This window comes from Hylaeus anthracinus, unplaced genomic scaffold (genome assembly GCF_026225885.1).
Source record: "Hylaeus anthracinus isolate JK02 unplaced genomic scaffold, UHH_iyHylAnth1.0_haploid 4, whole genome shotgun sequence".
Taxonomy (NCBI): domain Eukaryota; kingdom Metazoa; phylum Arthropoda; class Insecta; order Hymenoptera; family Colletidae; genus Hylaeus; species Hylaeus anthracinus.
The window spans coordinates 12073465-12085972 of record NW_026535289.1 but is presented as its reverse complement, the minus strand read 5'-3'; the positions used below and the strand labels follow the sequence as shown (position 1 = coordinate 12085972).

The 12508-nt window shown below is 42.4% G+C and overlaps 1 protein-coding gene across 7 annotated transcripts; it reads left to right on the top strand.

Annotated features, from left to right (window-relative positions):
• Positions 1-299: 299 nt before the first annotated feature.
• On the top strand, positions 300-11245 carry LOC128894704 (transcriptional repressor p66-beta). Of its 7 annotated transcripts, none has more exons than XM_054156633.1 (9): positions 300-720; positions 4536-4604; positions 4911-5191; positions 5334-5559; positions 5631-5916; positions 6085-6150; positions 6407-6840; positions 6929-7227; positions 7339-11245. In XM_054156633.1, exons 2-9 carry the CDS (start codon positions 4555-4557, stop codon positions 7593-7595), a joined length of 1899 nt encoding a protein of 632 aa, XP_054012608.1. In that variant the 5' UTR covers positions 300-720; positions 4536-4554; the 3' UTR covers positions 7596-11245. The 7 variants fall into 7 exon arrangements, with proteins under 7 accessions (XP_054012608.1, XP_054012609.1, XP_054012607.1 ...); XM_054156634.1 differs by having other exon boundaries at positions 300-727; XM_054156632.1 differs by having other exon boundaries at positions 301-1234.
• Positions 11246-12508: the final 1263 nt, after the last annotated feature.

Genomic DNA, 12508 nt, shown 5'->3' with positions numbered 1-12508 from the left:
GAGAAGGGAATGCGCAGAAGCACGTGGATTTGTTTAGACGACTGTCAAGCCCCTTTCGTAGGCGCATTTACAAAGTCCGTGGGGTGCTTCCGGTAAGCCCCGTAGCTAGCAGCGGCGCTTTTTCCGACAAACGATACCGGGGGCCAACGGGGGCGACAAGATCCACTGTCTACCCCCTACCCCACCGGGCCCTCACCGACTTCCCGTCTTTCGCCCCTCGTCCCGCGTCCACATGGCGTTATACACCTTCGATGCCGGCAGACAGAGACAGAGACACGAGGGGACAAGAGGCGCAGGGGAGGAGTGACGACGGCGACGATGCCCGGCGAAACGAGCGTCGGAGGAGGGGAAGACATCAACGGCGGACAAGGCCGCCATATTGAATCACTCTCGTTAATTTTTGCGCAGAGGCGGTGTGAATTTTTTCTCGTTTGCGCGGAAGGTAGCCTGGCCAAAGTTGTGCGTCTGGGATTTTGGGAATCGCGACGTTCGTTTTACGGTTATCGTTGGCACGCGTCAAAACTGTGTACAGTGCTACGGTATATGTGATCGCGTAGAACGTATCCGTTCGTATATACAATGGTAAACGCGATGCGCGTGTGTGCCGTACGAAAAAGGTTGGAAACATGCGGAAATCGTGCGTGCAGCACGGTCGCGAGGCGGTAAAGTGTGCTCGCGACAGGGAGGGAAGCGAGAAGTCCACGGCGTACACTGACTGCGGTACGTGGTGTGTGCGCCATGTCATTGTACATACGTAAGCGATAGTATAGAGCAGTGATTCTTAACCGCTGTGGCCGCGGCACACCAGCGTGCTGTGAACGGCGGCTATGCGAGTCACCGCGAATGTTTGCCAACAGACCCGATGAATTCCTATTTTTGCATTGTTTTTAAAACCGTTACACCGTACTCGTTGGGGAACGAGAACCGTGCCAAGTGGTTTTTTTTTTTTTTGAAACTCGCGCCGTGAGCCCGGGAAGACTAAGAAGAGTCTTTGCGCGAATCGTGCCCGTAAGCTCGAAAAGGTTAAGAACCACTGGATATCGAGTGTAATGTGTCGTAGTGGAGTGAAGTGAAGTGGAGTGGAAAGCGAACCGGCTGCCTTGGCTGCCTAACTGTCTGCCTAACTGCGTGCCTGCTGCCTGCCCCTGTTCCCTACGCTTCGCGTAATTGATTTGTATGCCGAACGATTTATACAAATTCAGGCCAGCTTTCCGATCGACTGACCTCCTCCCAGGTACGTGTGCCTTCCTGAACGCGGCAGGCGTTGGCGTGCGAGGGTGGTCAAAACACTACCGGTGCACCGTTCCAAGGGAAGGTGCGATTATCAATGTAGGAGGAAATACACATTGTGCACGCGGAAACATAGAGTCGCGTGTCCGTCGCCCCGTGCGAGGTGGCGTCGCACGTCGCCAACGAGCCATTCGCGTGTACTGCACGGAGCTGTGAACATTGCCCCTGAATAATCTTCGCGGCGTGAGAAATATCCCTCTTTTCAACACGCGAAACCTCCGAAAATTATTCCGAGAATAATTTCTCCAGCTGGCCACAGTCAGAGCTGGACGAAATTTCATTCCACCGAGACCGAACAATTACATTTTTACGTGAAATATTTCTACCTATAATTCAAGTTCAAATGCTTAGTCGTTTCCTTTTACCCATGATTCGAAATTCGTATCTAGGTAAGAGTTTTGCCAATCTCCTCGACATTTTCACTCGCCTACGGACAAGATTCGATCCTTTTACGCGAATAACAAATTTCGATATCTCCGGGGCTCGATGATTCAGCGTAACGTCAAACTCGCGTCGGTAACTTATTAATACATAAGCGACGATAAAAAGGCGAGACGTCGAATTGATACGAATCGATGTTACGCGATTTTGTTACGCTCGTGATTTTTCTATTTTCCTACGATAACGGTGCTCGCACAGTCGGGAATTTCAGCACGAGCAACGGAGAGTACCGTTTCTGTTTTGGGTCGGATAATTTGGTTCGCAATCAAACAATTTGCTCACCGATAAGATTAGCTCGCTAAGTTACCGTAACAGTGGCATTCGTTTATTAGGTTAGGAAGAAAGTGGAAGATTGCCGTAGGTCGCTTTAGGGTTCCGGAGGCCAGTTCAAGGATTCGACGCTCTTTACCTCGCTCGTAATTTTCTGCCAGATTGACCCATGAACAAAAGATATTTTCAAAAGGGACAGACCCAGTGGCGTAGCCAGCAATTACGGGACCCGCGTGCTGATATTTACACGGCCCTATTTTCGAGGGAAGTTAATTTATGTGATATTAGAAAGTAGTTCGATCAACAAAATATATATTTATTAAATTAAATCAAATTTGTATGCTAGATATTATTTCCTCATCTTAATTAAAACAAAAAAATTATCGTAAATTAACAGATGTAACGTTTGTTTTTATTTGTTACAAAACCAAGAACATTCCAATAAGGAAGTTTTTCCACCTTTACGCGATATATTATTCATGAAACACACAGTTATTTAAATGACCGCGTAGTGGAAGAGTAGAAACAATGTCACTGTTACGCACACGTAACTTGAATTTACTTATCTGTTCGCCGACGATCGACGAACAAAGTAACTAAGGCTGGAAATGAAAAATGTTATGACATCAATTCGAGAGTTTAGAGACCCTACTCTGTCACGTGATCTGGAAAGTGTGCAAGGCGGGAGATCCGAGAGAAACTCCGTGAACTAGTTAATTTCTTCGCGTTACGACGCTCTGAAAGCGTGCTCGCGAGAGATCGCGATATTTAAAAAAGCAAAACGTCCGACGAAAAGATGCGTAATGAAATGCCGCCCTCGAGTCGCCACTTTAAGAGAAGAGAGTAGCAAATAGCGCGGTATTGGTATCGGTGACCCATACCTTCACGAGGGACAAGACAAATAATGCATAGATAAATTTGTTATTATGCATTTGCATTTAAACAAATTTTACCGGTTAAAAAATAGATATTCGTAGAAGAGACGCAATTGCACGCTTGCACCTCCTCCCTCTGGGTGCGCCACTGGTCTAGGCAGATGTCTTGTTTGCCTTGAAGATGGGTGAAATTTTATTCGAATGGTACACGAAAGAATAGAAATTTCGCTACTCCATCGATTTAGATCAAATTCGATCCGTTCAATCCCACGGTTTAATTTCATTTTATGAAAGACTTCGATTATCATCGTTAGTAACGTAACGGACCAAAAGGCAGGCGGTTTATCTATCGTTCAGTTACTCGAGATTAGTACGAAAATTTCGCCCGTCTTCGCCTACGGGCATAATACGCCACTGCGTATTACCTAGAGGTCGCGCTCGGTTTCACCGATACAATAGTAATTACGAGATGCGTGGACGATATCAAATACACGTTGCAAAAACATTGTAACTCCTTCGTCCCTCCGGGGCCGGGGAAGGCCGGCAGTGGGGACTCCGTCGAAAAATCGATTTCCCGTAGGGCATAAGGGCGCGGGAGGTGTGTGCAAGAGGGGGGGGGGTGGTAAAGGGAGAAGTACGGAGACGAAATTCGGGAAAATCCGCAGAGAAACAGGGGGGGAGGGCAGAGGGAAAGAGAAAGAGATTGGTTTCTAGCCCGTTCCGATGCCGCCTCGTGTGGGTGAGTGGCTGACTGTCGTGGAGGGGGTAGAGAGACTGTCGACGGGGTGAGGGGAGAAATAATTAATGTGCGACCGTACCTCTCCCCTCGCGGTACAGGGCACCCCTCCCCCCTCCCCCTTCGCCACGGTCTTGTACCGCTACGCTTAGCTGCCATTGTGCCGAGACGCCACTTCCGAAGCATCAAATTCAATTCTTCGATCTCGTGTGCCGCCAACCTTCTTCGCGAGTAAATTCGTGCTAGAGAGAGACGAGGACGGTAGGGCACGCGGCGTATCGTGCCCCGCCGGCGGGCCAAGCAAAGCGCGCCAATATCTTCCTCGTGCACGATCCCCGAGGAACGTACGTTTCTTCCTTGAAACGTCTTTAGAATTCCGCGGAGGTTAGGTTAGGACATTGCTTCCGTGGATATCGGGGCCGATCGGCCGCGTTGCAAAAGTCTCCGTGCACGCGAATTTTTGGATCGTTCGTGTTTTTCGGTTCTGCACGAGCTCGTCGATCGCGTTGTTACCGGTTGTGTGGTGTCTGCTGGTGTTGTGATTGCGTGGTCGCGGACGAGTCGTTGGCTCCGTGAAAAAGAGGGAAGCACGATGCTCCGGTGGATATGAACGGAATGCTCGAACGGAGATTTTTGGTAACCCCAGTTATTTTTATTCCGCCGCGGCGAATCTCTTTTCTTCTCTATCGCTTTCGAATCAACAGCATTGCGAAACAGTTGCCCTCGCACACGTCTGCCCGTTGGCTTCTTTGTAGTGTTTTTTAGTACCCCCCTTTCCTCCCCCCCTTTCCTCCCCCCTCCTCCTCCTCCTCGTCCCCGGCGAACGTGTTCGCTGTGTGTCGTTATTGTTGAAATCGATCCAATTGAAGTGGACCAGATAAATCGTAGTTTATTAATAAATACTATGTGTTTTTTTTTCGTAGAGTTTTGGCATTTGAAAGAATGGAAGCCATGGATTTGGACGGAGATGCGGTAGTGGACTTGAGTGTTAGGTAAATTCAAAGAAATATTTTTGTTGGGTCTGCTTCCTTCGCATTTGGACAGTGTACGAAAGGAATTTGTTGAAAACTGTGTTGTTTCCAAATTGCTCTTGTTTACGTTGCTGCGATTACGAAACCAGGCTATTGTTATGTATTATGCGTTACAGTACTTTGCGATAAGAAAAGTGTACTCTTATCGCCATGATAATTAGAAGTTTTTGTACACAATTGGGTTTTTCTTCTTTATATACACATGTATAAGTTACATTCTGCATTTCCAATAATTTTTTATACGGTGCAACATGTATTTTTCAGCAGCAGTGGTAGGAGGAATTCCCCATCGATTGCAGTTAACTCTGGTGACGTAGGAGGACCGTTAGATTTAGGTCTTCATTACTCTTCGAGTCCTAATCTAGATAACAACATGCCGGAAGCACGTAACATCCAAAACACATCAAGGGGAATCCTGGCTCCAAAATCTGGGGATGATAGGAAAACGCGTCGCAATCTTAGACCTAGAATTGAAATAAGTTATGCTGAGAGTCCAGATGAACGTAGGATAAATGGCTACGTGAATGGAAATGCAGACAGCGATGAAGGTTAACTATAAAAATAACATATTTATTTATAGTTCAAATATTGTAGCCTAATATATTGTTATATGTAAGCTTTGGATATCGCGTACTACACGCTATATAATCGTTGCGATTGAAATAAATATTTAGAATTGCTATTTATTAGGTGATATGCCACCTCTCCCTCCGATAAAGGAACTGTCGTCCGATGAATTAGCTGAACGCGAAAGGACGCTTAGGAAATTAAGGGAGGAATTAAGATCGGAGGAAATGAAATTGGTATTGTTGAAAAAATTGCGGCAATCGCAACAGTTGAAAGAAAATATTGCTGCGGTACCGAAAGTACCCAGTAAATTACCACCACCGGTCACGGTACAACCAGCCGCCCATAGGTAAGACCAATAGAGTATTATTTTCCAAGTATGCACGTTTATTTATTATTATTAAAATATTTTTTCTTCAGTCATAGGACAGGGAAAGCACCACCGCCGTTACTTAGAGGACAGCCTGCGCCGAGCAGGAGCAGTATACACGCTCCTCCACCTGGAATGTTATTACCACCTACGGCTGCTCGAAGTTCTTCTTCCAGTACTGGTATTCCACCTAACATGATAATACCGCAACCACCGCATCCTAGGGGCAGGCCACCTAGCGCAACGCCAAACGTATCCAATTATCATGCACCTGCAGACCGAACAGAAAGGTCCACGAAAGATCCAACTCCTGCTCCTGCACATCAAGTAAGTAAGGTACAATATATTGCATTGCTAAACATATAATACTTTTGAGAACGAGTACAATTCGAATATAGTCTTATACCATAGTTATTTGTTATATTTTTAAATATACTTATTACACTATTTGTCATACTTGTGAATTATGTAAATAACCGTACTTGTGTTTTTGTAAACACAAAGCTGCTTGTTGGATCTCAAGAAAATAAAACCACCGCATCCTTAAGCACACCTGTGATTTCAGAACAGGTATATCCACTAGTCAAAGTATATTTAGTCTCTCGTCACTCTAACTTCTTATTAAATATTGTACTATTTTCTTACCTTCCCAATAACACAGTATAATTTCTTTCGCTGTATTTAACCTTGTTACATTTCCGTCTCTTCCTTCCCGTTTCTCATATTTATTATATACCTTATCGGTTCATTTGATTATAGCAAGTTTAAAAACAAAGTTCCAACCAAATTTCCCACGCGAATTTAACGTTTGTTTCTAAAACTATAGGAGAGACCAAGAGATGATAATCAGACGCCTGCGCAACGTCAGGCGGCTGCTAAATTGGCTTTAAGAAAGCAACTCGAAAAAACGTTGTTGCAAATACCACCTCCGAAACCGCCACCGCCGGAGATGCATTTTGTACCGAATCCCTCGAATGGAGAATTCATATACTTGGTGGGTTTGGAACACGTGGTTGATTTTATTACTAAGGAGCCGGCTATACCACCACCTCCGGAACCATTTGAATGTACCCAATGCAAAACGGATTTTACACCTGTCTGGAAGTGGGAAAAACCCATCACCGGTGGCAAGAAAGAAGGCCCAAGAGGACAGCATGCAACTTTCCAGAGACCTCCGGCAGGTCGCGATCCTAGAGTTATATGCGAACATTGTGTAACGACTAACGTCAAGAAAGCTCTCAAAGCAGAACACACTAATCGGTATGTATCGTATTCGAAACGAAATACGTTCAATAGCATCGACTACCGTTTCTCGTTGCGATATAGTAACGAATAAATGCATTCGCAGGTTAAAAACAGCGTTCGTAAAGGCACTGCAGCAGGAACAAGAAATAGAACAGAGGTTGGCACAGGCAGCGTGTCCAAGTCCAGATCCACCAGCTCCAAAACCAGTTCCTAAAGCAGCTACTCCTACGAGAAGAGTCGCTACACCACCAGCCCCTCCACCGCAAGTACCACCGGCACCTACGTTGGCACCAACCCCACCTGCGCCTAAACTGCAAGAACTGGTTAAATTGGCTGAAAGTGGAAAGTTCAGCCCTCACCATGCCGCTGCTGCAGCTGCTTTGCATCAACAGTTGTTCAGAGGTAATTCTACAATATTCGAAGCTATCGGTTCAATTCGTTTCCGGTATTAACATTTTCATTGATACAAATAATAAGGAGCACTTACGAATAAGTACAATTTTTGTTTTCCAGAGTTGGCAAAAAATCCTGTACCAGGTCTGCCGCCTCATCAACCACTTCCTGCTCACATGATGCCGCCGTTTACCTCGATATTGTACCCTTACCAGTTAGCGATGGCGCAGGCTGGTGGGAAGGGTCTCGCAGAATTACAACGACAAGCGGCGGACTTGCAACGCCAATATTTGCTTGACATGATTCCGTCGCAAGCGTCTCAGGCGCAGGGTAATCAGGCTCCACCGCGAGCTCATCCACACAATTGGAAGACGTAACCAGACGCATTTAAAGATCGAACAGTAAATGCAAATAAATAAAACTGCAGAGCTGTGTTAGAGAATATCGAGAAGGAAGATGCTCGTATTCTTTTTCCACGACATCGTACTAAAGGGATCCGAGGGTGCGCGGCAGAGTCGCGTACTCTCCATACACTTAGGATAATATATCGGTCGTGCGATTGGTATCTTTATTATAAAGTGAAGCTCAAACCGGAATAATGGACAGACACTACATGTAATATTTGTGAAGAGGAAATTCAAGCATCGGATTGTGAATATGAATTGACGTTGTGAGTGTGATGTTATTGTTACCCCGGAGATTCAAGGTTTAGTTGCCTCTCTGAGAAGAAAAGAAAGAACCCTAAGCTGTCGGTTACGTTGGTACACGGTTACCGTAATATTTGGTTTTGAAGCGAAACATTATTTACGATTCACGATGATCAGCGAAAAAAAATGTCTAAAAGGTCTTTAAATGTATAACAGCAGTTTCTTTGCACTCGTTACCCTGTGTTGGTATTAACAATACTATAAATGAAAACTGGGTGTATATGTCAATCAATCGGAATCAAGTGCATAATAACTCGGACGCACACGAATGGATTTAATTGCTTCAATTATTACATTATACATATATATAAAGAACCAAATGGACATCTATAAGGCACTAAGGACAGTAATAAGTGTTACGTGATTATAATTGAATTGGTTGATCTAACGATAGTAGTGATAATTGATGGGTGAAAATACGTGGCGAAACAACAAAGCTGATGAAAAGGGTGGAATCTTTTTGTAGACCCTCATAATTAAGCCGACCTTCAGTTGGTGGTTTGAATTATTTCTAACCATCGGCGGTACCTGTACTCTGTGTATATCTCTTTATTTTCTTCGAACTGTGAGTATTTTTAAGGCGATTCTAATACGAGAGAAAGAGGGTGAGAGAAAAGAAGAAAAATGAGAGAAAGTTGTAGCTACGACAAAACCGATCTTTGTAAGAACTGCGTGTGTGTATGTGTCAGTGATAGTCAGCAAATGAATGTGGGAGTGATAGTAATTTCATTTTTCCTTTCTTTCGTCGATACAAGACAGAACATGCATTCAGCAAGTTTTTAAGTTAGAGAGTGACACGAGTGTCATTCGCGCACAAATCGTCGTAGGGAACTCTTCGTAATAATAATTATAAGACTTTGGCTCACATCGATGCAGGATTCGTTGAAGACGAAAACGTAAAAGATTTGCCGACGATTGAACGTTTCAAATCTATATATATATATATATTATATATAAAAAGAAAAATGAAGAAGAAAACAAAGAAAGGAATGAAACTGTCGACTAGGGTATATAAATTAATGATAGCGCGATTGATTTCATGTGTCACGTCGATGTAAAAGTATTTAACGAAATCTTAACAGTACATATGTATCCGAAGTTTTACCGAAACCGGTCAACAAAGTGGCAGGCGACCGAATTTTTACGACGTATCCTCTCTTTAGTAAACAAGCAAGAAAAAAAAACCACAAAAAAGAATCTGCACTTTAAAGAGTTACAAATCTCCGGCACACGTCCCAGCAATACTTATCATCACTACTACTACTACTACTATTACTACTACTACAACACCCCCCCCCCTTCACACTAATAATCTGATTTCATTGATTCCGGCTAAACCGATCTTGGTCACAAATTTTCCGAATCACTAAATATATAGTTAACTGTAGTCTTGATATTTCTCGGTATATGATACAAGTTAATAAACTAAAAATAGCATAATCATCTCTCTTTGTACTACGTGATAGATTTTCAACTCATACTTGATATAAACATGTACACCATAAAGTAACGTCTAACGATCGCATAATAGATCAAGATCTGTGTTTTTTGTGTAAGAGAAATCGAAATAATATCATTGTCAATATTTATCATTGTTGCCAGGACGCTCTACCGCTGTCTCTATCCTCCTGTCGCGTAAAACCGATTTTATTCGTCAACACGGGAGCAAGGAAGAACACGGTTTTTGTAACACGCACCGCCAGAAATGGGCTAAATTTTCTTCGAATAGTAGATTACGAATAATAACGCATAGCAATTTATTCGTTACGTTCATTCGATGGAGCAGTGAAATTTCTAGTTCGTTATATTTCAATCTATAACTGAGATTCTAAGTTTCTTTTTTTTTTTTGCGTAACGAGTAATGGATAAACAGTTTATCCTTTATTCGTTATTCAAAATATCTAGATACAAATTACACCTATCTCTGACGCATGTGATTACGTTTCAATCATACTTTCATCGACAGGACGTGAAGTTATCGCATTTTTGTATTTTGACTCTTGGGATAATACTAGAATGAAATGTTTAATACTTTTCGTACACAAGATATTCCGTCTGCTACATGCTAGATTTTCGTATATCGAGATTCTAAGGAATAATGAAAGGAAAACATCTTTCTCTGCCATTATTATACATTGTGTTGCAACATCTGGTATATTGATAACTAACGAAATGTTGATCGCTCTTCTTAAATTAATTATGATGTATACAAGGAAGATGTTCCTTTTTGTTTTATATCTTAGAGCACATAAAGTCCAGAAATATACAAGAGACTAATTAGTAGTACAATGTTTAAAGTACAATTCTCCTGATGTGAAATCGTAAATGAGGCATATTGCTATTGTCGATATACGGTTCTTAAGCTCAATTGGGATGTACATAAAGAGGGCCATGACGAAGAAAATGAAAACATTATATCGATAAGTCTTCCCACGTGGTCCTGGATTGTATATGCTCTAAGATAGCATCAAGAAAGAAAATTACCTATCCTTGCATATGTTACATCCAATATATCGTTATTTTAACATGCATAGCAGGGGTATCGGGTACCTGAAACTTCCAGTCGGGGTATTTCATCCATATTGGGTCGAAGTTTTGAAAGTTTCTTGTCATATAGGTACGTTTAGATACTGGAACCTCGATCGGTGACGAATTTTGAACAGGGATTAATCAGAGAACGAATCGTGAACTGTATTTCGTAACCTTTGTTGATCCTAATTTATTCGAGATGTTTGTATATTTGGAAAAGAAATAAAGTTTTTGTGTGAAACATTTGTATAGAGGGTCACGCGTTGCTGCAATTTTTGAAGCAGTACCTTGGCCACGAAAATATCTCTTGATCGTTGCAGATACAAGACAACGAGCGTGTGCGCATCTACCTTACGCATCGCGAGTCTGTAGCGGTGGAACGATACTTTTGAGTCAGTGTGCCAATGTGGTATGAAACTTTCCAGACCCTAAATATACCAGAGCCTCGGGCAGGGATGGACGAAATGTATTTCGAATACCTTACTATTTTGTATTCTGTTTGTGGTTATGCTTAAAAATATTCCCATGCTGTACTCGATAGCTGTGCAACTACGCGCAGGTATCGCGCGAATGCTGAGTATAATTCGTGTCCGACAGCCGAGTAAATGCAGAGTACTCGATTCTGTTTCAGCATTCGGTAGATTTTAATCTAGTTAACGAATACGTGGCTCACGAATACATTTGTATTGAAACAATTAAATGTGTGTCGTAGTCGTGTGTATATGGTATTAATGTGATGTTTCTTCTTTTTATATAATTAAATTTTATATAAATAAATAACTTAATAACGACATACACATTTTTTTTATACATCTGCAAACTTTATAAATCAGAACATTTCCACATGACTTTTTGTTTCGCTTATTACGTCATTTATGAACGATAACAGCGACCACCACACTAACGCCATATGAATGAATACAAAACACACGCAAGTCTGATATTCGATCGCCACAGAATACAATACGTCAGGTTATTCGTCGCTGCCTTCAGGTGCAATACTTTTTACGCGCAACTATTACCTACTCGTGGTTTCAGGTACCCAGCCCATCCCTCGTGCGAAATATTTGCGTTTACTTAAACCATCTCCTTTCCCACGTGACGAATATCGGCCCAAACCAAGTGAAGACGTGTCGATTATGTTCACCGAAATATGGACAATCTTACGCGAAAACAAGGAAAAAAAGAAGAAGAAAAAAACAAACGAGCCATTGTAATACGTTTCTTCCTATCTTCCTTTCTAGTCTTGTCTTTCACCTCTGCGTGGTGCTGTTTAAGAGTCAAGTGCTTTCGAGTGCTAACGTAATTTCATGTTCTAAAAAGAAGGGAAACCGTTGGGACATTTGGCGCAGAACGGTAGCGCTAGAAACGAAACAACATTAAAAATAAAAATAAACCAAGGTTTGGATCTGATGATTAAAAAAAGAAAAATACAGGACTTTAAAAACGGCAGAATAATGTATTCTTAACCTTTTGCGATCTGAATTTTCCGATCTCCGGATCGCAAAGGATTGATACACTCGAAGGAAAGCTGTGTAACAAAAAGAAAACGTGGTCCGACGTTTCGTAGGGTCGCGGAAATAGAATGTACGAATGTGAAAAATATCGAATAATACTCGGATCGCCGTATCGTCTGGAAAACAGATCTACGCACGCACCGTGGAAAATTTTACGTCCAAAAAATTCGTGCTGTTGTATCTTAAGTCTGACCACCTGACGAGAATCTCTCTGACCCCCCCCTCCCCCCCCCCCACACAATTTATAGGTTTTGTTATTAACAAAAAAAAAAAAAAAAAAAAAAGTACAGATTACCGAATACTCTGGAGACTACACGAATAAAGCTTATCAATGATTGTATCTCGAGTGATGTTTATTATTATTTTTTAATGCAACGATTATCGGGATCGATGACCTTTTGTGAACAATCGACCAGGAAACGTGAGACATTGTTGATTACGAAATCTTTGAGTTCCTCTTGTTCTTATTGTTTTTTTACTTTTTCTAGAGACTCGTTGATATCCGTCTACAGAGTATGGATGACAAGATAACGACTG

What these genes read in the sequence shown, in the direction of transcription:
- LOC128894704 (XM_054156630.1), top strand. Translation starts at nt 4,555, where the DNA reads ATGGAAGCCATGGATTTGGACGGAGATGCGGTAGTGGACTTGAGTGTT. An exon ending in AAATGCAGACAGCGATGAAG is followed by an intron (nt 5,192 to 5,333) that starts GTTAACTATAAA and finishes GCTATTTATTAG; the next exon opens with GTGATATGCCACCTCTCCCT. An exon ending in GTACAACCAGCCGCCCATAG is followed by an intron (nt 5,560 to 5,630) that starts GTAAGACCAATA and finishes TTTTTTCTTCAG; the next exon opens with TCATAGGACAGGGAAAGCAC.